At 35.7% G+C, this 25612-nt stretch overlaps 1 protein-coding gene across 1 annotated transcript in view; it reads left to right on the forward strand.

Annotated features, from left to right (window-relative positions):
- The window catches only part of MYO16 (myosin XVI), a gene marked incomplete at its 5' end in the record, with an annotated part of 289157 nt that overhangs the window by 87758 nt on the left and 175787 nt on the right, over positions 1–25612 (forward strand). The window contains 4 exon segments of the mRNA XM_083883531.1: positions 968–1092; positions 4865–4990; positions 18926–19001; positions 20263–20416. Of these exon segments, the coding sequence (XP_083739657.1) occupies positions 968–1092; positions 4865–4990; positions 18926–19001; positions 20263–20416 (481 nt within the window).

The following is a 25612-nucleotide window of genomic DNA, read 5'->3' on the forward strand; positions in this document are numbered from 1 at the left end:
AATGAACAAAAAGTCATTTATTCATATGATTTTTTTTGCTATGTCATGGCCAGAGTAGAATTTTTACACTCAAATTGCATTTTCTATGTATGGGTTTAAATAATCCCAAGGAATTAGAAGCAGAAGAATGAAGTCCCGAACTTTGGTTATTTATTCCAATCAAACCACAGCCAGTTGTTAATTTAACTTCTTCACGCTTTTGTTGTGTCCTGATTCTTATTTTAAACCTCTTTAGACTGGAGACCATGTTTTCTTTTAGTTATAGGCTGCCTTACCTATCTTCTTGTAATACTGTTCTTTGACAATTGTTTTTTCAGTAGCAATGCTGACATAATCAATCCCATACCCTTCATTCCTTTCATCCTCTGCTATTTGCTCCTACTGCCATGCCACATTTCCTCTTGGTTTATGGAGCCTTGAATGGCTCAGCTGGAGAACTAATCCCAGTTAAAAATAACCCAGGCACATAAAAAAGTGTTGAGTTTTAATGCAATTCACTTGACTTCACAATCTCTCAAGCAGTTCAGCCACCAAATTTGAGGGACTGGTCTGGTTACTGTGATGTATTTGCAGGGCTGAAAAAATGCAACAAAAAAATTAATTAAATAAGTTCCAAACACTTAGATGGCTTCCTTAAAATTTTACATTCTTTTCCCAATCACACCTATTTCACACTCACAGTGGGTTTCATGATTTTGCATCTCCTTTACCTGCAACTGCTCTTGCAGTCAGTAGGAGATCAGGGTGGTTTATTGGATACTGCTCACTGACTTAACTCATCCATGTATTGACTGATAAAGGTAGAAGTAGACTTTCTGGTAACTGTAGGTAAGTAAAAACTCAAAAATATACATTAAAGTCTATTTAAATATTGATTAACCTTTTAATAACCCAGAACACAAAATCATATATCTATTCTTTATTGATAAATAAAGCAGCAGAAGGTTTTATCCTTTTCTTTTTCCAGGTGTAGAGCTGAATTCCTTGCGCCAAATGAAGATTCAGAGAGCTATGACAATGCTTACAGATGTCCGACAGCTCATCTCAAGTGGGGGGAGCGTGAATCAAAAAAATGATGAAGGAGTTACCCTGGTGAGTGGGAATGTGTAATCATCAGCCTGGGAGTATGCATGCCTTGCAACAAGTTCAGCATGTTTTCTAGACAATTCTCTTAGGAAGGTTTTGGTTCTACCTGGTGTTTTGAAAATAGATGTATGTCAATTCCATGCACAATGTGGATTTTAAAATAGAGTAGTGCAACATCTCAATGACAACTTTTTTCTCCTGGCCAATAAATTTGCAACATAAAATTTAATAGCAAACATATTAACACCATAGTTTAAAGCTGCAGGAAATACATGTAGTCTCTGACATTCTGTGTGAGAGAGGGGCTGAAACTTCACTCAGTGACCCCTGGTTTTGGCTTGTGTCCTCTGGCTGAGCCCTTCTAAAACACTGTTTAATGTAGCAATCCAATCTTGATTCAGTGTATTGAAGCATTTATATGGTAAAATACTCCTACACACAAATTTGCATGTTATTTGTAGTCAGTGGGTTTTATTATACTTTTTTTGCAAATATATCTTCTATCCTTTTATTTTGTCAGGACTTCCATTTCTTCAGCTGTCAAATAATTCTAAATTAATGTGTATTTCCATAGCATGCGCGTGGAATGTTCCCATTGCACGTAAATTCTTCAACACCATTATTAATCAATCATTCAATCAACAAATGGTAAATCAGCAGCATTAATATATTGAATAACTTTTTAAAAGTACCTTTTTTTTTTTCTGCCAATAGTGTACTAATATAATCTGAGCATTAATAATTATTACTATCATTTCTGCATTTGCATTGAATTACATTGCCTGATACTGAATTAATATACGAAATATATTTTAATACCTGTGGAGTGTTTAAGCTATAACCAAAAAAGTGATCAGCCTTGTATCTGGTTGAATCCAGCCATTGGCTCTCTCTAGAAACCGAACACTGTAACTTTTGGGGTGGCAACCCCAAGGCAATTAACTGTATTTAAAAACAGGAGGGAAGCAGGGAAGGGATGGGAAGAAACAGCACAAGTTTTAGTTTATTTCATAAAAGCATTAATTTACTTTCCAGTTTTCCAATATTTTTATCTAAGCTGCTAAATCACATAGCTATTGTACTTCTATTTTAGTCAGAATTGTCTGAGTTAAACTGAGTTATAAACTTAAATAAATCTTACTGTATAAAACCTTTTCTATCGTTATCTGGAATAGTTGAAATACATTTCTGAAAGATGTTTAACAGAACTGCAAGTACTGAGAGAAGAACACTGTGGATACTCTGGGGTTTTTGCTGTTTGCTTAGTAGAATGTTAACAAAAGGGATACTTTTTGCATGAACAGCTTTTATGCTGAAATCTGATTTTTTCAAGGAATAGATACAAAGTAGGTAGTTTTGCTTTTCTTGAGATTTCTATTATGTGAAGCTTTTGTTTGACAAACTGGTGGAAAATCCAGAACTTGTTAAACTATTATCTCTTTATTCATGGGTGTTGAGTCAGCCAGTCTGTGGTAGTTGTATGGATATCAGAGGGTTCTGGGAATAGTGTTTTGTTCCTCTACATCTATCTATACAAAAAAAGACAAGTATCTCTGTTTTAAGTCTCAAATCAGTTTTGCTTTCTCTTGAATATATATCTAAGTCCATGTGTAAGTTAAGATGAATCAAGCAAGAATTTATTGTTTTAAATATAAAAATACACACATTTACACAGAGTCATAACACCTTCATTTGTGCACATGCAATACCAACTGACACAGCATTTTTTCTGCTGTATTCTCCTAGAATAGTTTTTCTTTTAAATATTTCAGCCATAAAATATTTCCTAGGAGCTTTTGCACTGCTTGAAAATAGCACTTGTCAAGTTGATGTCTGAATAGAAAATGTAATTTCTTCTGTTAAAACACACCCTCCCTCTACCATGAAGCTATGTCAAATTACAGGAAAAATTTGAGGGTTTTGTACATTGGAAATCATAGCATGCAGAATCAAAGTTCTGTCCCCAGGGGAGTTTTGCACTCCTTCCAGGGGAAGATTTTGGATGAGTTGTGCTGTATTCTTTCCCTTTGCATCAATCATGTTCATAGTGAAAACTTTATGCATACTCTGCGTGTGCAGCTGAACCAGAAATAGCAGGTAAGGGAAATAATATCCCGAACTCTCATTTCAGTGTCTCCTATTCTTACAGTGACTTTGGAACCCCACAGCTGTAGTAACGGCGGGTTTATTGCAAGACCTTTTTATTTCCCCATGCATCCATTTCAATCACCAGAAAAAGAATATCTTCCCCTAACAATGCCTTGAGGAGAAAAAGTCATGCCGTTAGGCTGTGCGGTTTGGGGATACAGGGACCAAATATAATCTGACTTCTCAATTTCTGAAATATTCCTATGCCCTGTTCTTACTGACCAGTGTGAGTATTGCATTCTTCTGACTTGGGATGAGCAGTTATATTTTGCCAAATTCCAAATTCAGATCTTGTTCCCCTTGTTCCCAGAAGTGAAGGGAATGTTTGAAATCACACCAAAGGACTATGAGAAAGTAAAGACCACTAAACTGTAACCTGGACCAATCTCATTATATGAAATACATGCCTCAACAGTTATTCACCATATATAAGAAACAATTTCCACCGAAATCTGCAAATTACTTTTTTTTTCCCCCTGATATATGATTCCTTATTGCATTTTCTTCTTCTACTTGATTATTATGAGAGAAAATAATTTTGTTGCCCTATTATGTCTTTTCCTTTTTCTCTGTTCACAAGACCTGTTTGGTATTATACGGTTTTTATATTTATTTTGCACACTTGCTATTTGTTGTAAATAAAACCCCAACATGGCTGTTAGGGTTTTTTATATAAAAAAAATATCATGCTATAAATAACATATAGTGGAAGTGAATCCTAATATAAATGCCAAACACATACAGAGCCTTAAATAATAATATATTGCAAAAGATAATGTCCAGCTGCTCAAATCAGCCATTAATAAAGATTTTTTTATTGAGTTTCTTTTTTCCTTTTCTTGCTGTTGCAGTTTTCATATTTTATCACTCTTTCAGTATTTGCTACTCAGAGTGACAAGCCCTGAGCAAACACAGACACCTTTGAAGTTGTCCCTGCTTTAGCAGCAAGTGGCACTACTTGACCTCCTGAGGTTGCTGCTGATCTGTTTCTCTGACTTTGTTACTGCATTTTCCACCCTCCTTCTGTTCCATTTTGACTTTTAAATGAAGTTTAGAGATACAGAAAATCAACTAAAATTATTTAAACAATTACCAATTAAAATAATTAAGTATTTAGGGAAGAAATACAAGTATAGAAAATAAAGACCTTGTGGTTTAAAATTGATAAAGTATTTTTGTCACTAATTTTGTGATGTAGTCTCAATGTGCTTGGTTTGATTATGTGCTAATGAATTAATTTTAGAGTACTGTCAACTTAAATCTGGGATATTTGAACTTCCACAAAAGAAACTTAGTTTTAGGCTCAAAGAGAGCTCAAGATTTGTTGAAATCTTTGATTCTACCTTGGCTCATGAGGTCTTTGAATGTGTTTGAAAGCAAGTTCGCTTTAAGTTATATGAAAAGTAATAGACTAGATTATTTAGTAGCTCACAAAAAGCTAGAATTTTTTTTTCTGGTACATCTTGTTTATAAATGCTAAAAAAGGTTCTGCAGTAGTTTTCTAGCCTGTAGTAATCACATTTACATTTTGTATTTGCTGTAACTCTGATTTAGTAAAGATATGAAGTAGTATACCATGGATGAATTCTTTAACTATGAACATATGCAAAATTTAACTTTTATGTTGCAGCTGCATGTAGCCTGTGCTAACGGATACAAGAATGTTGCATCTCTGGTACTAGATCATGGGGCTGATCTCAATGTAGTGGATAATCAGTACTGGACACCCCTGCATTTAGCTGCAAAGTATGGACAGGTAAGGCATGATTTTTCACCTGCTTCTCTTTCCTTTATGATAGTCTTCTGCAGCAAAAGCAAATGCTCTCAAGTCAGGGAGACTATTCTTACTTTAGTGTAAAAATCTTTTTCATTCATGTGGTACAGATTAGCATCTCAAATGACAGAGACCATTTGAGAATGAACCTTGTAAAGCTATCAACCCAATACAGCTCAATCTACCACCAGGAACAGTTTGTCTACAGCAAAAAGTAGTTTGCACTGACATTTAAAAGGAAGACAAAATAAACACTTTGTCTGGGTTCTTTTTTACAGTCTGATATCAAAGTTTATTTAGGTAGCTTTTTTGCTGTGTGTATTTCTGTGAATAAATGGCCAGGATTCATTTAGCTGTTATGTTCAAAGTTTTCCAATCACTGAGTTGTGGAAGCATGTCCTGGGTTTGGGATTTAGAGGTCATTCTAAACATGACTTTTCCCTCTTAATACTTTCTCAGTCTTCAGTTTTCTTGCCTTTTCAGTTCTCCTTCATCCTCACTGTCCCTAGACATGTTCAGTGAGTCTTTGTTACGCTTCAACCACTTTATGGGAGTTCTCCACAGCTCTCCACCCACCTCAGGGCTCACGAATCACCATTTACCCATAGGTGTCTTCCAAAAACCTGTGTGATGCATCTTAGCTCAGACTTCAGAAAATAAATAATACACTTTATAACAAGAAAATAGTAAAATGTACCAAAAGTATTAGTAAAATAGTAAAAATAGATGTGTTTATTTAGATTAGTTAGTTCTTCTGGGTAATAGATTTCTCCTGTTGAGATACCCTGTGCCTGCTCTTTTGTGGTGTCAAAGCCCTGCATGTTTTCATAATAGATTAAGTCATTGCGTTTAAAAATATATATATATAAACATACCTATATATATATGTCCTGAAGTGTATTCTCAATAACTTCAGGTAGTGTAAATTTACAGAGAAAAATTTCATTCAAATATATACTGAGGCAAAATTTTGTTTGCAAGTGAGGTATCAGGAGTATTTAGAATTTATGGTAGATTTAATTTTTCCATCCTGCCTTACCCTGATCTGTTCTGTAGTTCTGCTGCAGTTCTGCTACTCTCACTGATCCCTCTGCACTCTGTCTGTGTTCAGACTTCAGTAGGGCAAGAAAGCTCTTACTCAGAAGTAAAGGATAGCAGTGATGCAGTCTTGAGCGTCTTATTCTCACATTTTAGGATAGCTTACAAGTTACAGCTTTGTACTGCAACCATGTGGTAATACTACAGCTGAACATTTCTTCTATTGTGAAGCTAAACCAGAGTTTAATTGAAGAGGACTTGAAATAACTCACTTTAAAGGGCTGGGAGAGAACCTACCTTTCCTTATGTAGATGTAGCATGTGTATGTTTGCAACACTAACTCTGGATGACTTGAAATACTATTTTTCTTATGAAGATAGATATTTTTCTTTCAGAAACAGGCCTGTACATTAAAGTTTGTAGTTGAAAATGGCTAATGGAAAAAATGTCTTTCTTTTCAAGGAATTCTGAGAGTTCAGATTACTATTTTTGAAATTATCTATTTTGTTGGACTTTTGTTGAACTGCATCTCCCTTATATCCCAGATGACAATAGTGTTAATTCTTTACTATTTCAGGAGCTTTCAGTGAGGAGTCCAGCTGCACTAGTCTTTATACAACCAGTATGGGTACACACAGAGAAAGACCATGAAGGAACATTGTACTCTTCACTAAAATTAGCTAAATACCAAGCAAATATCTTCCCTTTGTAGTGTTAGTGAATAATGAAGTTTAGAGTTTTCTTATTATCATTATATACAATTTGCCAGTGTTATTAAGGAGATAAATACAGCTTTCATCTGATTCTGTTTGTAATAAACAAGTAAATAAATTCCTTTATAAAAGGGATTTATTACATATCTTCTACTTCTTTCAGTAACTACACCATCAGGGTGCTTTTGAAACCGCCTTTCTTATGATGATAATTTAAAAATATATTTTAGCCTTAGAATGAATTAATCGTATTTATAATTGCATCGAATGAATGCATACCATATTTATAATTCCATTTTGAGTAATTAATTATAGACTAATATGAGCATTGTTTCTATTTTGGGTAAAAGTAGTTTGGCAGAAAAAGAATAACCTTAGACAAAAAATTATTTGAATAGTCTCATTTAGATTAAAATATATTTATGAGGAAATAGTTAATTTTAGCCAAAAGTTTTAATGTTCCCCGAGAAACTAATTATTATAATTCTGGACTTGATCCCTTACAGTTTCACTCTTCTAACACATATTTGTGGCATATTTTTTTTAAAGTCACACTTGAAAAACTTGCTACAGTGAAAAATCTCTATCATGTAGTGGAAGACTGTCATAAAGTCTATTTGGCTTTAGTTTGTTGTTCTTTTAAATTCTTGGGAGGACTTCTGTCTTTCCAGAAATGTATTTGACCAGCAAAATAGCCTTTTCTTGTCGTATAGCTTGTCTAATAAGCAATGATTCTTAATGGATGGTCAAAGAAATTTCAGAAAATCTGTTTTAAACCATTGTCTTTGAATAGTTTTCTAGCACTAGTGCTGCGTTACCTGCAACCAAACCCCATCTCATATAGGAATATTATATTCCAGGAGTCATAAGGCCAGATAGTTTTTCCTGTTTATAAACTAGCTACAGAGGTATTTGTCTTTGGAGAAGCTTCTCACCTTAATAAAATGCTATTGAATTAGTTATAGAAATTACAGATTTAGTCTTTGAACTATATTATAGACCTTACATGCATATATTTTGCATATTATCATACAAAAAACCAATGTTGTGATATGAAGAAATTGTTACTCTGTTTTAGAGTTACATCCAGACTCAGTTGAAGCACCTGAGCTCTATTCATATATTGTTGTATATTTGCAAATACACAGAATGGGAAAAAAAACACGCATTTGGCCATTTGTAAGAGCATAGCAATAATACAGATGATACTAATTTACATTATCTGGAAAAACAAACAAAAAACCAACCAAACAAACAAACAAAAAACCCAACAAACTGGGTAAATTTTAAAGTTATAGTGAGAAAATTTAATTTGCATCTGCACAGGAGGAAACTTGTAAAGAAAAAATGCACTATAAGCTTCTTGTTACAAATTCAGGTTGTAAATGAAGTGGATTATAAAAACCTTACCGTTCCATCTTCCACAGTAATTTATATGTGAAATTACTGGTGAATGATACATCAATCTGAATGAACTAATCATATGAAAGGCATTGCATCCACACTTTATAATAAACCTGGCTTGTAGAGATTCCTTAATAATAGCATGCCCATTTTTATTTAGAGTGGAGTTCTTCTCAACTAAATTTAGCCAACTCTAAACTTAAGGACAAAGTCAAAGTGTTTTCTTGTCTAATGAGAAGAAACACCTCTAGAAATCAACTCAGAGAATTATAGAGGATGCATTTAAAATAGGAGCAATGATTCATTGCTTATAGATTTGACCCTCCTTGGTTATAGCAGTCATGGGCAACAAGCATATGTCAGAGGTGTAATCTAAACATTTTTAAATCCTTTATGAGGAATCCAGATTGAAGTGTGGGGCCAAAGGATGGGGCAACTGCCCACTGATGTTCTGGGTCTCCCCAGTCATCACAAAGTGGGCATGGAGTTGATGCCTTACATTTAGAAAACATAAAGTTGCACATAGTGAATCTTAGAGGAGGAGTAGAGTTAGATACGTACAACAAAACCAATCTTATCAAAGCAAAACATATCAGAATGCTGTTGTATTGTTTACAGAAAAGGAATAAGTAAGAGTTTTAAGTGTTGATGTGTATTATTTGATGTTGAAAAAGAAATATTATCAATGTCTACCTTTACAAATATTTGTTAAGAAAACCAGTTTAAAGGATAAATTTACCATGTAAAAACATTATTAGTCTGAACATTAAAACAGAGCATGGGTGAGTGATAAATGAATTGTCCTGTTAGTCACAGAACATGTAGATACAGAGTAAAATTTTTTCTTGCATAGGAGTACAGGGTACAGGATATTGCTGTTGAGTTTGAGGGTTGTGTACAGGATATAGCTACTGAGTACAGAATAGGGCAGCCGAGGCTACTGCCTAAAGGTCAGGCTCTGTAAGACAAGAATCTGCTTTACAGGAACAGATTAGGTTATTAATGAGTGCAATAGACTGTTAATTGAAATACTACCAGTCTGCAAACATTAAATATACAACAATTTTTAAACAATGTTATTCTGAGTTTGAAGGACTGCAGTCATCCCCCCCCCCCCCCCAATATATTTTCAGGCTAAAGGCAATTTTGTGTTTTTAAAACACATTGAGGTATTAACATGATACCAAAACAATTGATATTATTGAGGTATTAAGATCAGAGTTGCTTACCTTAATCATTTTACCCTAATAAAAAGATGGAAAATAATAACCACTACAACACACATACAAATCTGCATCTGTGACACACAAAAACCTCTTCAAAATAAGATTATTAAGGCAACAAAGCTAGCCCCAAGAAATTACAGTATGTTGGGGTTGCCTATGTAAATTGAACAGGGCCATTTTGACATAGAAATTTTTAACCCTGTTTCTGATGGCACCTAGAAGTCCTTTGTCTCCCTCTCATACAACAGGGGCAGTTCTGGTTATTTGTGGTTGCTGTCTGTGCACACCAGCACAGGGCACATGTCGGGTACTGCCCTGACCGTGCTGGCACTGGTGCCAACTGCAGAAGGGCCACTTGTATTTCTCAGGCTGGCCCCTTAATTTGAATTTAGCACGGCAATCACTTCGTGGACAGCTAGTTATCTGGCACTGGTAGTGCTGTCCCTGCTGGACATCTTCCAGCTGCTGTGATCAGGAGAGCGCACACTCGCCCTCCCCATGGTGGGAATGGGCTGCAGCTCTGACATTTGCCTTGGGTACTTTGGCACAATTCCCAGGCACAAGCTGTTTCTTTGTTGTTTATCACAGAAATGTCACCTTTCAAAGAGCTGCTGGAGACATGCAGGTCAGAGCTGACTTTGCAGTAGCTTAAACAGTACCTCTCTCAAAATGTCATCCTTGGGGGATGATGCCTATGTCTAAACTGTTAAATCACTAAATAAAAGAGGACTAGGGATTAAGACTGGCAACAGCCTGGCTTACATTCATATTGTTTAGAGCTAGTTTCCTCTATACAAGATTAGTCATGTTTGTAGAGAGCTGGTTGGAGTGGTCCAAAGGAGAGTCAGGGGGAGAGCTAACAGTGGATTATAAGGGATACTTAAGCTTGATCCATTTCACTCTCTTACTTAGTAAGACAGATTTAGCCTCTGGCTTTGAGGTTTAAAGGGTTTCGTGATGTCAAAAAAAACCCCAGATAAGACATTTGTTCAACTGCTGACTGGATCTCTGCAAGAATAACTCCTGTATAAGCAAGGATTTCTTCCAATATAAATTGGAAATATCCCACATAAATAAAAAAAAAAAAAAAAAAAAAAAAAAAAAAAAAAAAAAAGATATCAGATGCCTACCTCATGTTTCTTTGTGGATTATATACATTCTGTGTCATTTTCAAATATGTCAAATTGTCATTCTGTAAGTGTATTCTCCCGTACACACATTTGTCTGGTCTGAATCATACCCCTCTGATTAGTTAGTTCATCAAAATACATTTCTTTCAGATTGTAAAAGGGACTCTGCTCCTTGCTGAAGTCTCACCTTCTTACTATATGAACTAATTTGCTCATCATTACCAAAACAGATTAGTCAGTTGAATCAACTATGACTTGTAGAATCTTTTTTTTCTTTAAGTGCATATTGCCCTTGAAACAAAACAAAACAAAAAAAAATCCACTTTTGTTGTTGAAATATGCTTCAGTGTAAATGGATATATGAACTCATTGTGGGAAGTGATACTCATGAAGTACTCAAATCTCATGAAGTTTGGCCATTGCCACAGGAGTTCCTTTGAATGTAGTTTCTAAACTTCTGCAACCACACTCTACAAATGTTTTCAGTGAGAAGTGCCTAAAGAAGGGGGGGTGTGTTAAGTGTTCCAAAAAGAATATATTAAAGTCACTCAGGGAATAAATATTTTTCCTGTCAAATAGTTGGAATCTTTAATTTATGGTCAGTAGATCCTCTAGAGAATGTTTTATCCAGATGTATCTCACCCTTTTTTCTTTAGTCTTTTTGTTCATGTTTGGCATATGTTATTGTGCTCAGGTAGGAGAGCTGTATTTCCCTTCAGATCAAATTAAACTCAGTTTTCTCAGAGAGTCCACTTTGGGATTTCTGCTTGTGATATCTTTTTTTCACTCTCAATAGATTCACAAGATTTCTATAAATGATTCAAATGCTAACTGTGGGCAGAGAACATAAAGCAAGGAATCCTAGATTCACACAGTATCAAATGATAAGAAAAGAGTTTGAATTTCATATACAGACTAGAAAAAGACTCAATTTACTATAAAATTCTCAGTGTTTGTATGTATGGTTTTAAAGCTTAGGTGTGCATAGTCTACACTATAACCAATACTTGGTTATTGCAGAACCTTTCTGATCAATAGAAATTTTATTTTCCTTAAAATATCATTTATAGTGATTTTCATATATGAGAGGCAAGTATGAAAAAAAGAAGTCTAACAAGGCTTTTCATGAACAAACTTTGAGAAGTGGCAGGTTTATGATCTTCTCTGTAATATAAATATATAACTTGTAGAACCATAATTTACAAGCACCTGTAATCATAAGATCACATAATATTTTCCCTGGTTTATTATTTTTCTCTGTCTAATTTCCTGGTGTATTGAAAAATAAAAATGTAGGTTATCAGTCTTCAAGGAAAGACTGATGCAGTTTTTACATCAACTGTAGAAAACCATTTAAGTGACCTTTGTCACTTTCTTTAATAGCTGAAAACAACCTTTGTCACTTTCTTTAATAGCTGAAAACAACTTCCTTTTTTTTTTTTCCTGGAACTGTTCCAGAGGTTTAAAAGGCTTCCTCTTAGACCATGTAGGTTAAACTTGCTGACTGCAGAAAGGTAATGGTGACACTTGGGGAACTTGGGTTCCATTCCAGGCTCTGTGCCTGAACAGACGCAGTATTTACGGTTCATTCCTCTCACACATAACCTTATTTGTCCCATTGCCTCTAGTCTGTTCCATTCTTGTCCTTATTCTATTGCCTTATTGTCTGATTCATTTGCCTGGCTTCATGTCCTTTCCTTACACCTTTTATCTGAATCCTGATTCCTTGCACGGTCAGCTTCTGCCCTTCCTCCTCTCCCTGATTCTCATCCAAGTTTCATTTTTTTCTGCTTTGACTTCATGCCAGCCTTCTTGCCCTTCTGTCCCACTTGCTTATAGTCCCAATCTCCCCTGTTCAATCTCAGTGTTTTTTCCCCTTACATGTCACTTTCTTCTTTCATTTTTCTGGTTAGTCTGTCTCTACTTACATCCTGGCTCCTTGCCACATTTCTCTTCTTCCCTTTCATTTCATTTATTTCATGCTGTTAGTTCCAGATTCCAGCTTTTTATCTGTGCCCACTTCCATTCCACACACTCCCCCTCATTGCTTTCTGCCCTGCTGCTAGTCTTATTCCCACAACCTACTTTTTCTAATCTGTTCTACTTTGCTGACCACAGTTGCTTCTGGTCCCCTTTTCTCTGCACTCAAATATTTAAAAAAAAGAAAAAAAAAGAAAAAAAAAGAAAAAAAAAAGAAAAAAAAAAAAGTCTTCCTAATCTATAATGTATTAAGAAGGGAGATCTGTAATGAGTTTCAGACACCATTTCCTGTGTTTAGAGCAGTATTGTGGATCAGATTTGCAATTGTAAAGGAAATGCTATTTAGCCTCTGAATTCTATTGCTCTTTTTAGGGCTTTACCTATGAAATTTTGTCTTTAAGGGACACACGGTTATCTAAGGTATACTATTGTGTAATGGAGAACAAATACATGATCTTATAAGCTCAGCTAATAGGAATTTTGATGGCTTAAGTATTACCTTACTCCGTAATATTGGGAGTCTCTATCTTGGAATTTGTTTCACTCCCCAGGAGTAAGGTTCCTAACCTACATATTTCTTACTTGATGCTTGATAAAGTGGCTATTATCACGCCTTTTAATTAGTTAAATGGTCTGTAGTGTTATTCTAAGGAGTTATATTGCTCCATGACTTATCTGATCTTACTTATTCCATCTATGGGATATATGGTCAGCATTAAACTACAGCACCTTGGTCACAGAAGCTTAGTAATTATAATAATAACAGTACTGATAAAACTACTTCCCTGATTTTTATTCTTTTTATTGCAAATCTTTTGAACATCCAACTGTATATTTAAATAGAGCAGCTTTTACTGGTTCTGCTAACATGTAGGTCTACATGGACTGTACTAGCAAAAGGGGGCTCCCTGATTTATCCATTATAATAAAAAAAAAAACAACAAAAACTGTCTTGCAAGCACTGGGTAGGTGATTTTTTTAAAGTTTTGAAACTTGGCTGAGTTTTGATGATTTTCTTCTAAGCAGACAAAAAATCGTTATCTCAGTCTATGAAATTCATCTTCTACCTAATAAAAGTCTTCAAATTATACAAACGCTGAAGCTGATAAGGACAAATAAAATATGTTTCCACACCCAGCTACCAGAAGTGCTTCATTTTTGGTGTCTTTATTTTTCTGGCTAATTAAAAAAAATCAAAACTAAAAAAAATCATAAGCATTCACAGGCAGGAGTCCTAGAAAACTGCCTAATGAAAATCACATAGCTAAATGTGCACTTTTCAACCCAGTAAGATAAATTTTAGTCATATGAGCAGTGGAAAACTTGTCCTTATGAGTGCAGAGATAGGTCATCTTACCCAGGAGTGAAGACTGCAGATTATAAAGCTGTAACCAGTGATATTTCTTGTTTTCTGTCTAGAGGTTTTGTTGTGCTTAGTGAACATACACCTTAGATATTAAAATAATTCTTAGTGATTTTACTGTATTTCACACAATAGTGTGTGATTGATGGTCAAAAATAATACTGATTTTGATTTAAGATTGTTGTTCCACTAGTTTCTTACTGTATATCTTTGTCTCACTGTGGATGAACACGTGATGGGGACCATATCCAGAAAAACTGAAGTGGTAACCTGAGAAGTGGCAGCAGATAGAACAAAATTGCAGGAAGAAGGTGTTGAGGGCTTAGACAGAGAAAACTGGGGGGTGGATATGAAGAAGTGCCTGGGGAATAAAAAATGGAAAAGGAGGTTAGGAACCGAAAGGTTGATGGTGAACCTAGGGATTGTAGAATATGTCCAATGCTGAAACAGAGAGGAGTGGAGAAGTGGAGAGAAATATTGGTGTTGACAGAGAATAAAAGTGAAAGACTGAAGGAATTTACTGTTGAGGGTTCATGCAAATTGGATAATACATATTCATTGCTGTGCTAAACAGCACATGAGGACATTTGCATAAAACCTCCAGCTTTCTGAATTTAGGACTTAAGCAGGTATCCCTCTGATGATAAAGAAAAGAGAATAAATGATCTGAGTTAGTGGGTCTGGGACTGGGACTTGGATAATAAGAATTAAAAGCTCAGGCAGAGCCAGCAGTTTATCCTCTGCAAGTGCTGGTACACATCTAATGATCTGTGCAGGGCTTCAGAGGAAAACATTTGACCAGATAAGAGGAAGACACTTTTGAGGAATACTGGTTCTGCTCTCCAGCTAATTAATTACCAGTAAAGACGAGCATGGTTTGAGAGCAGTTTGGAGATGCCTTTGCAGCCTCAAGGTGTGTGGGGAGATTCTTGAGGAATCTCTGTCACTCCTTCATGCCCCATATTTCATACTCTGTCACTGCAGTTACTTATCTGTGCCAAGAGGCCTTACAGTCTTGCCAACACTGGTGCTCCTAAGCCTTTGTTTTATGATGCTCCTAAGCTTTTGTTTTATGAAACTCAGCACTGTTTTCTTTTTTTTTTTTTTTTTTTTTTTTTTTTTTTAGCTAACAATTAATGTGTGGTAATATTTAGCCTCTTTTTTTGGCACAGGGCAATTCTATTTGGAGGCTTTATAATGTGTACATTGCAATAAATTTATTTATGCTGCCTCATGTCACAGAATCACAGAAGGGGTAAGGTTAGAAGGCACCACAGCGGGTCATCTGATCCAAGCCCCCTGCTCAAGAGGGATCATCCCAGAGCACAGGGCACAGGATTGTGTCCAGAGAGTTCTTGAATATCTCCAGTGAGGGAGACTCCACAACCCCTCTGGGCAATCTCTTCCAGTGAATGGTCACCTGCATTTAAAGAAGTTATTCCTCACATTCAAGTGAAACTTCTTGTGAATCAGTTTCTATCCATTGCCTCTTGTCCTGCTGCTCAGAACCATGGAGCAGAGCCTGTCTTCATTCTCTTGACACCTCTTCAGATACTGACAGACACTGATGTGGTCCCGTCCCAGTTGTCTTCAGACTGAACAGGTCCAACTCCCTCAATCTATCTATGCAAGGGAGATGCCTCAGTACCCTACTGACATGTCACTAGGCACCACTGAAAAGAGCTTGTCTGTGTCCTCTTTATACCCTTCCTGCAGGTATTTACCCAAATGGATGAGATTATCCTGAACCTTTGTTTCTCCAGGTTAAAGAATTCCAGGTTTCCCAGTTTTTACTCATATGTGATGTTCTCCAGTCTCTTAATTATCTTCTTGGTTGTTTGCTAGACTCTCCCAGGTCTGTTTTGTATTGAGAAGTTCAGAAATGGGCACAGCACTGCAGGTGTGATCTCACCTGTGCTGGGTAGTGAGGAAGGATCACCTCCCTTGACCTATGGGCAGCACTCTTCCTAATTGCTGTTCAGGAAACCATTTGCTTTCTGTGCAGCCAAAGCACATTGCTCACTCATGTGCAACAAGGTATTTACCAGAACCCTCAGGTCCTTTTCTGCAAAGCTTCTTTCCAGCTGGGTAGTCCTCAGCATGTACTGGTGCCTGGGGCTGTTCTTTTGCACTTGGCCATGTTGAGTTTCATGAGGTTCTTGTCTGCCCATTTCTCCAGCTTGTTGAGGTCCCTCGGAATGACAGCACAACCCTCTCACATATCAGCCACTCCTCACGTTTACTGCCACCAGTGAACTTTGCCCCATCAAGCAGATTGATGCCAGATAAATGGGGCTGTGAAGCAGGACCTATTGCTGATCCCTGGGGTACAGTGCTGGTTACTGGCCTCCACCTAGTCTGCTTGCCACTCACCACCAGCCTCTGGGCCCAGCCACTGGGCCATTTTTCAGTCCAGCTGAGTGGTGGGATGGCCTATCGCCTGTTTCTCTTCAGCAAGCATCACAGCACAACAGGTTGTGAATGGATGTTCACAATGCAGCTTTGCCAATAGTTTCAAGACTTCCTCACTCGTATAAGATGCAGCTTAGAAGAAGTACAGAGATAAGTATCCTAAAATCTATTAGTGATGGCCAAAGTCACAGCCCAATGTGCAGTGAGAGCTGAGCCAAAATGCTGCATGAATGGGAATATATAAAGTGTGGAGAATCTCTGAAGTCTTCTAAAAATAAGGGCAAGGATCTTCTGGTTTGGCAGGAAAAGAAGAAGCCTGGGGAATCTAAAAGGTTGGATTTTCAGATTAAAGCGTGAGACGGGAAAATATTCTTTGTAGTGGCATTCTTAACAGTCAGAGGGAAGATATCCAGTAAGAGATGTCAGAGAGGTAGAAATACTGCAATTTCAGCAGATTACCAGGAAAAGAGTGACAGCCACACTTTATGAATACAGAAAAGGTAACTAATTTTGTATTTAGGGAAGGAGGATATTCAGAGATAAGATTTGAAAGAAGAAAATTAAGGTCTGAGATGTTTCCTGGTGTTCTTTGTAAAGCTACTGAATAAATAGTTAAGGGTATAAAAGGAAAATCAAGACAAATGATATTTTATAAGCAGATATTTTAAATAACAGCCAGTATTATGGCATTTTATGCACAGTGAGTCATGACACTGTCTACTTTTTAAAATTTACATGAATTGGCAAAGACTATGCTGGAAAAACAAGAATATATATATATAATACATTAATTTTATTCATAGGTTCTGCAATAATTAATTAGGTATTATGTTATTTCTTGACATAGTCATATGTATGTTATTTGTATCTGTGCAACTGAAATACTTCCTCTTAGTGGTAATTTGCTTTAATTATTCTACAGATATTTCTTTTATTTAGGCACAGTTCTGAAGATATGTTACCTGTATTTTAAAATACTCCTTCTAAAACATTAGTGAATGAGGCAAGTTCCAACACAAGAGAGTTGCATATCCAAAAGCAGGTTATTGAAATTGTCAGTGACCTGAATACCTTAGTCTTGGTGACATGCATCAAGGAATCTCAGCAGGAGATATTTCATTGGCAGCAGGAAGCACTGATATTGGAGCATGGTATTTCTTGTGGAATAAATCCAAATCTTTAGTAACCCAAAAATGTGTATTATTACTAAACTGAAAATGCATTTAAAGCCTCCTTCCTTTAATACAATTACTACCACTTTTCAGAGATTATGCAATAGCTCCATAAGTAAGCATGTTCCTTTTTTTCCTAATAAAAAAAAAAAAAGACATATATGTGTGTATATTTTTACATGTGTTGCAAGTTCTCAGTGGAAAGCAGGGCTAATTGGATTTGGAAAGAAACCTGTTATGGCTTCCCCACTTCTTGAAGTTTGCTAAATTTTCTGCTGTTACTGCAAGAAAAGAAAGCCAGCATTAGAAATCTGAAGAGAGCAAGAGCTTTTAATTTTTATAGAAATTTGAAACAATATTTTCCTGTTTTCTATGATTTGAAGCTTGGGATTTTTCTTTGCATTTAAATGGATTCCTCAGTACTGTGGTTTTTTCTAGTCAGTTGCCTCCTGTGTACTGAATCCTTATCGAGTTTTTTTATTGCAATGATTTCTTTTGTGTTTATTTATTTATTTATTTATTTATTGCTTGGGTTTATGCTAAATTACTATCTTTTCCCTTAGCTGGCTTCCAGTTCAGGTCTTATTTATCTCTAGCTCTGTTCTTCTGCTCTGAAGAATCCTTTCTTTTCTTCACAGCTTTTTTCCCCCTATGCTCATGCTCGTCCCTCCTGTTTATTACACTTATATTATATTATACATTCTATTTGCTTTAACATATATTCAAAAATGCATATAGTTCTGTCATTTAGTTGGGCTCTATATTCAAATTCTAAAAGTATTTTTTGTTCCTTATGAAGCCTTTTGCTCATTTCTGGCCAGTTTATCAGGAAAGACATTGCTATAGCCTCTGAAGGGAAAGTATCTCTAGAGACTTTGGTGCAGCCATAGAGCTTACTAACAACAGTTCCTTGCAGGAATTTAAAAATATATTTTAGACTTTTTTTTTACATGATACTCTACCCTCCCCTACCATGCTATAATTTTTACCTTTACTATTAGATTAGATGATTTTGGAGTAATAAGATAAATGTGCCAATTTCTACTACTGACTGAGAACAGATTTACTTCAATGATGGTGGCTGTGAGTCAGATCCCTTTGACAGTGCTGGCGTACAGTTGTTGGATTAGTTAGGCATGAAGAAATATTTGTGATCTAAGTCTTAACAGGTGGTGATGGGTGGTTTTTTCCTTTGTAAATTCTTTTACACATGTATGAGTGGAAGGAGATTCGGGGATGGAGTTTTGCCGAGGAGGATTTTAGGATTTTCTCCTAAAATCGTAGGAGAATTGAATTTTACTCTGCTGCTTGTGATTATAGAAATGTGTTTAGTAGCTGCAGAAGGTGGGGGTTGGGAGGTTTATCATATGGTGGTTTATCATATTATTTCAGATAGTGCAGGAAGGAAGGAATAAACTGAGTGACAGGCACCTGTCCTACTTCTTCCTTTTCAAACACCTCTGGTTTTGCCCATTTTAGACCAATCTTGTGAAGCTGCTTTTGGTGCACCAGGCAAATCCCAATCTTCTTAACTGCAATAATGAAAAGCCTTCAGGTAGGTAAAAAATCCATGTACACAGTGTATGTATTGCCTATGGTGACACTGTTTTCTTTCCTTCCTGCTTTCTTAGATATAGTTTATTTAGTGTGTAGACTACATATACACACTATACACATACATATGCATGCATTTTTACATACATTACTGAAAACTGCTAGTCATGGTAATGCAAGATGTATCAAATGACAGCATGTCCTTCCACTTGCTTAATTCCTGGTTTATTTTTAGCTCTGTTTCTTACTTGAGAGCTCTTCCATGCCTTGGTGGTAGATGCATTTACACATTTTTGGTGACTTCTCACTGAGCTCCTTTCTGTCTCAACTGTTACAGTACATGGCCTCATGAGTTGAAATTTCTATAGGTATTGTCTGAAAACAAATCCAACACCTAATTTTGGAGTGTAGCTGCCATTGTTGACTGCAGAAGGCACCTTCTGAAACCAGATAGCAACAGGGAGCTGAAGCACTTACTCTAAAGAGAATAGAATTGTAGACTCTATTAGGTTGGAATGGACTTCAGATCAACTGGTCTAACCCGAGATCAAAGCAGGACTAATGCCAGTAATGCTAGCTAGGGGTGTGAAAAAGAAGAAACACATGGTTGTTCGACATTCTGTGCCTAGGATAAAATGAGGATGGAACTCAGTAATGTAGAAAATTGAAACTTCCTGTCAGATTATGGGTGAAACTTCTCTTGCATAATAAAGCAAAGTATGTTATGCTTCAAGCACTGTACTGCCAAGAAATATATTCACAGGGAACTTCATGACACTTAACCCAGATAATCTAACAATACATTTAGCTAACCATATTTAGTACATATTTAACACAGTTAACTGTCTTTCTGGTTTGCAAACAGAACTGATTTCAGCACTTCTGATGTATAAAACATATAAATCTAGTTTGTAGAAACATAAAACAGTTCAAAAGGTTTTAAGTGCATGCTTTCAGAGAAATAAAGTGTTGAAAAGGATTGTATTATTTTTCCTGAAGTCCTGTAAATTGTTGAATACATTGGTTTGCTACACACCAAGATTAGTTTTGAGGTCTTTCAGATGGCAACTTAAGTCTGTACTGAATTTACTTTACCTTTGCTTTCCCAGAAATTTCAGTATTATTTTATGATTTATATCTGAGCAATTCCTTTTGTGTTGTCTAGCCACGTGTTTAGTCTTAATCTGGTCTAGAGATTTTAATTCAAAGGAGCTTTCCTGAACCATTTTCTTGTCTGATATTTTGATGTTCCAATGTCTTAGATGTTGCAGCTTCTGATTTTATTGAGGAAATACTTCTGAAGGCTGAAATTGTTTGGGAAGAAAAAATGAAAGACCCTTTAGCTGTTTCTACTTTACCTCAAGAAGAGCCATATGAAGAGATCATCCATGACTTGCCCACAATTTCCAATAAACTGTAAGTAAATCCTGGTGTTGTTACAGAGCTTCCCTGAAGCCTGATTATCCTTAGAACCATATCTGCCAGTTTGTGAATCCTAGCTTTGTGTGCTTGGAGATATTCAAATCCCATCTGGGCATGGTCTTGGGTAAACTGTCTTTACATGTCCCTGCCTGAGCAGGATGAATGGATAAGGTGCCCTCTAGGAAGTCCCTTCCCAGCCATTCTATGATTCTGTGTGATTTGATGGATCAAGTAACTTTCCTTTTGGAAATATCCTGAATCACCTTTTGCATTTATATTTTCATATCTTTTTGTCAATCTTAGTTTTATAATTATAGATTATGAATAATAAAATTTATTATTATAATTGCCAGAAAAAATTACCTGGGATTGCCTTAGCAGAATTTTTAGAGGTTAATACTGTAGACTTGAACATCATTTTGTTAAGGTAGATGGGTATAGTGTAAGTAAAACTTCCATTGCCTATGAGAGAAGCAAGGACAAATCCTGAAAAGAGAAAAATCAGATGTCTGATTGCAGATGAAATTATATTGGTCAAAATTATATTTACAATTTTATATTTAGATTTGTGCTGCTTAAAATTCAAATGAAATCAAGTAGCATTTAGCAGTGAGGACTTTAAACTCAGTATTGAAGAGTCAATTTGTATCTTAAATTCTAAATTTTGATACTTTTGTATTTTCCTGTGAATTTGAACTAAGATTGCCTTGGGTATGTGAAAAGAGATGTGCAATAGGTATGAAGAACAACTGACTGTTTTATGGTAGTACAAAACATACTGATATTTCAAAATCTTATTTCCAGATACAGTGATCTGGGGAATTTTAAAAGCTACAAATAAGGTGCAGTTGCTGAATATTTGGAGTGTATATTTGTTAGTTGCATAATCTTGCAAAACACTGACTGATTTTTCTAGTAATCACTGAGGAGTGTGTGAAGAAAGCAATATATGAAACCTCTTACAGAGAGATAAATAAGGTATATATGCTTCCATTTCATAGTAATTATAAATTATCGTTGGCAGAATGTGTTTGGATACATTAGAATTTGGAAGAGGTGAGCAATTGTCATGAAATTATCAACCTGTTAAATTTGGAACTCCATGGGATATACTGATACTTAGTAAAGATTGCATATTTCATGGATGGTAAACATATTGTGTTGTTTCTGCTTCATGATTTGCAGTCATTAATACATGTATCTAGGTATACAATACTAATGTTTATGAAATTATGTGGCCTTCAACTGTCTTTTAAATGAAAAAAAATTTTGAGGCATGAAACTAAGCCTTTAGATTCTGAAATACAACTAAAACTAATTTTTAATTATTGATATGTTGTAATACTAGAAGTAGACGGCAGGTCATTCTTGTACCTATGTAATGATGACTAGTAAAAGTTATTCTCAAAAGTTTTGAGAGATTTTGAGAACTTAATCATTCTTGCATCTAGGTATTTATATTCTAGAAGTTTGTGCCGCAGTACACATATTATACTGAATACTGGTTTTAGTTATACCACCCATCAACTTCTGGAAGACATGACTTGCAAAAATTTTAAGTGGTCTGAAAATATTTTTTCTCTACTCTTTCCTTCCTGTAATACATAGATTAAGATAGCTAATTTTGGGGAGTTTTCTAAATAGTGACTCTTTATACAATGTGACAATAATACAGACCTGCCATGTGTAAAAACCTTCACTGGAAGTTTTGAAAAAGCAAAGTCCACTGAAGAGAAAAACATAAAAAATTGATTTATGTGTGGACTTGGATGAGTTTAGCTTGTATTGCCAACTGTATCCCCAGGTGAAGCACCTGGTGAAGCCAAAGCTCTGTTCAGCTCTGTGCAGACTTTGGCAGTAATCCTTTGCACATAGCCAGGGGGGCATTATTAGGAAACAGTAAGCTTGAAGTAATGCCACTTTGGCAGGTTCTTGAGACTTTTAGCAGTCTTAGATTTAGAGACTTCCTTAGCCAGAGCTTTGCAGTACCTATCTATCAGGTCTGCTATCCATGCAGGAGAGTATCAGCTGGCCAGCCAGCTATTCTGAGATGGGAGCATTCTTGGAAGGCAAAATTATTGATGTATTTTTGCCCATGCATGTCTCAGCTATCACTACTGAATATGGAAATCTGTTGGTGAACCATACCGCATAGAGTTCCATATTACTTTTAAATCTTCTAATCTTAATTTATAGAGGCTGAAAATCAGGTGTAATTGTAGGGATGCATTTCCCACACCCAGCAAGTGTTTTCCATATAGGGAGAAGTTAAAGACTCACCCCTTAAGGTAAAGAACCCAGAAACCCCAATACCCTCCTGACAAGGATTGGCACAGTGCCAAGAGAGAAACATCTATTGGGTCTTCTCACTGTTCTTCAAATCCTGTATCTCCCTCCCTATTGGCTGCAAGCCAGGTTATCCCTCCTGGAAGATTCAGCATTTAGGAAGGAGCACAAAAGGAATAAGGGCTTTTTGGAGTGTTTGTAGCAAGGTGAAAGAGATTTCTCGGACACCTGTACATGGGTTTCTCATTTGTTTTCTGTAACGTTTTTTTTTTTTTGTTTGTTTGTTTGGTTTTTTTTTTGATACTTTTCCTTATTAAACCTTTTGATTTACAAAACACCTCTGAGGAGCAGTCTCACTCAATTAATATTAGGCACTTCTCTGCAAAGGCTGGACTCTCAGAGATTGATATATTAGCATGGGGCGTATTAGACTCTGGCCAGGTGCTAATCTGTATCATGTCATTTCAAAGCTAGGTATCTTAGCTCTATAGCATCATGTTTATAATTGTGAAACCCAAAATCTTGCAGAGAGGTATTATTCCAAATGACAGTAGACATATTCTTAAGATATAGAAAAATTATCCTCCAAAGTGGTTCCATGCTGCCTATTAGAGGCGACAGCTTAGATGACTGGTTTCAGCTTTTTTTTTTTTTCCAATTACTAATGTTGACAACAAAGAGTTTCATCCTTTATGCTCTGTTAAAACAGACTGTAGAGAGATGTGTAATATGCTAGGTGGAAAATAAATATCTGTGCTGTTCTTGTGTACCAAACCAATTTTTTAGTGCTAAAGAGGAGTTCATAATAATAATAATCAGAATAATCCACATGTACCATTGCTTTATTCTTCATTGCATCCATTCTTCATCAACTCTCCTGATGTAAGAAAGTTTTCTGACATGGAAAGTTTTAGTTCCTAGTAACTCTATGTTCTGGCCATATTGCTTTGTGGGTATTTCTTCCAAGAAAACAGTATTCAAAAGCAGACTCAAAAATTATGAACAAAAAATTATAAATAGCATATGTCCTGTCAGCAAACCTAGTTTTGCTGGTTCAAATTTAAATTACAGCATTGATTTCTGGAAGAACACTGTGAAGAGGTGAATTGAAAGTCAGCCACTGCTCAGGTAGAGGAAACAAAATTTAGTAGTCAGTATATTTGAAATATGCTGTTACCAAGAAAACCTGGCTTTCTGTATACTCAGTCTTATCAATGAGGTGTGGGTGGCACAGGTTGCAGTTATTTCTCTGTCACTCCTCTTGCTGTTTTCTTGTGCTTTACACAGGCCTTCCACAAGCTGCAGCACCTTTGAGGCCATACCTGCTCCAGCATAGTTCCTCATAATTGACCAAGTAAATTAGCTGAAGGACAGAATTTTAGTAATGTCATGAAGTTACTTGAAGGTTGACCATTGCAGCAAACCTAAGGTCTATACAAAAAGTTTTCCCAGTTTTAATTCTAATGGTACAGTCAGAAGAAAACCAGCACAGAATATATTAATTGGCATAGCTTACAGTTCAGAACATTAAATTGACCATAGCTGTTTAAAAAGGACTTCGGACTCATGCTATGGTCACAATGACCACTGTACTTCTACTCCAGTACATATGCCTGTAGAGCACAGATAGTGCAGTCATCTAGGTGGTGATAAATGCTAAAAATTTAAGGACTTACTCTCAAAGTAATGCTGACTTAATCACATTGTATATTTTCTGATGCATGTTTAAGTAAATATTAATTATAGTAATTATGTGTTTCAAAATCAGCACAAGAATGTAGAATAAAATAGAAATAGATATGTTCAAGACAGCGAAACAGATTCAATTTTTCTTACATTTCAATTCTTCTTTTCCATGTAACCATTTATGTAGCACTTGACTTTTAATTATTGTAGTGTTCTCAAACATTCTTCTAATGTTTACTCTATCCTGAAGTTTCTTTTATGTAGCTTTAATATTTTTAGACTGAAATTTCAGAGGTTATACACTTTACAGAGGTCAGCTGGCTTAGAAATTGTTTGAAGCATCCATGAAGCATCCAAGAGTGGATGCCTGTGGAAGGATTACAGAATTTTTCTCCAAAAGCTATAAGCTCAAAGGGCCAAAGAAAATGTTATTGCAGATTCTGCCTTTATATAATTCTCTTATCAAATTAGCAGGTACCCAAGTGCTTCCAATATTGATGATAAAACCTCCAATTACTTGATTGTTAGCCATTACTTTTTATTTGATTTCTTTTTTTTTTTTCTTTTTAAATTACATGGTAGAGGATGGCAAGTTACAGAAAACTATCTCACTTTATCTAAAAAAAAAGTCCAATAAAAACACTCAATACTTCAAATTAATCCCATACATGGATGCTTCGTTGCATCAAAATTAAAATCACTGCTCTTCCATATAACATTCAATATTTTTCTAGTCAGGCAGGCAGAAAGTCCTACCATCTTCAAATATTACCCTAGATAACACTTCTTCCTGTCTACTGTGTGACATTATTTTGGCATAAGTCTTCCTTTGTGGTTAATTATTTATTAATTATCCATTAATTTTCATAAAAGAAGACAGTTAATGCTAATCTACATGCCTACATTAACATAAAATCTTCCCTTCCACTGTTCTATAGTTGAGCTTTCAGAGGTATTGCTTGATTTTATCTTGTGACGAATAGAAATACTTTTCTAAAAAGCCAGTGTTTTCTGGAAACATTTTATTTCAGTTTATTTTTCATAGTTTCTACTTGAACCTGAGTCACAATGAATTGTTAGAATAACTTTATTATGTTTCTTTCTTTCACAGAATCATTCAAATTTTTGTTGTAATATGAATTATATGTCATCCTTTCCATCACATGAAGCCATATTAATATCTCATAAATGTATGTAATTTAAAGGCTATTCTTATGT

The sequence above is a fragment of the Zosterops lateralis genome (genome assembly GCF_965231275.1).
Source record: "Zosterops lateralis genome assembly, chromosome: 2".
NCBI lineage: Eukaryota > Metazoa > Chordata > Aves > Passeriformes > Zosteropidae > Zosterops > Zosterops lateralis.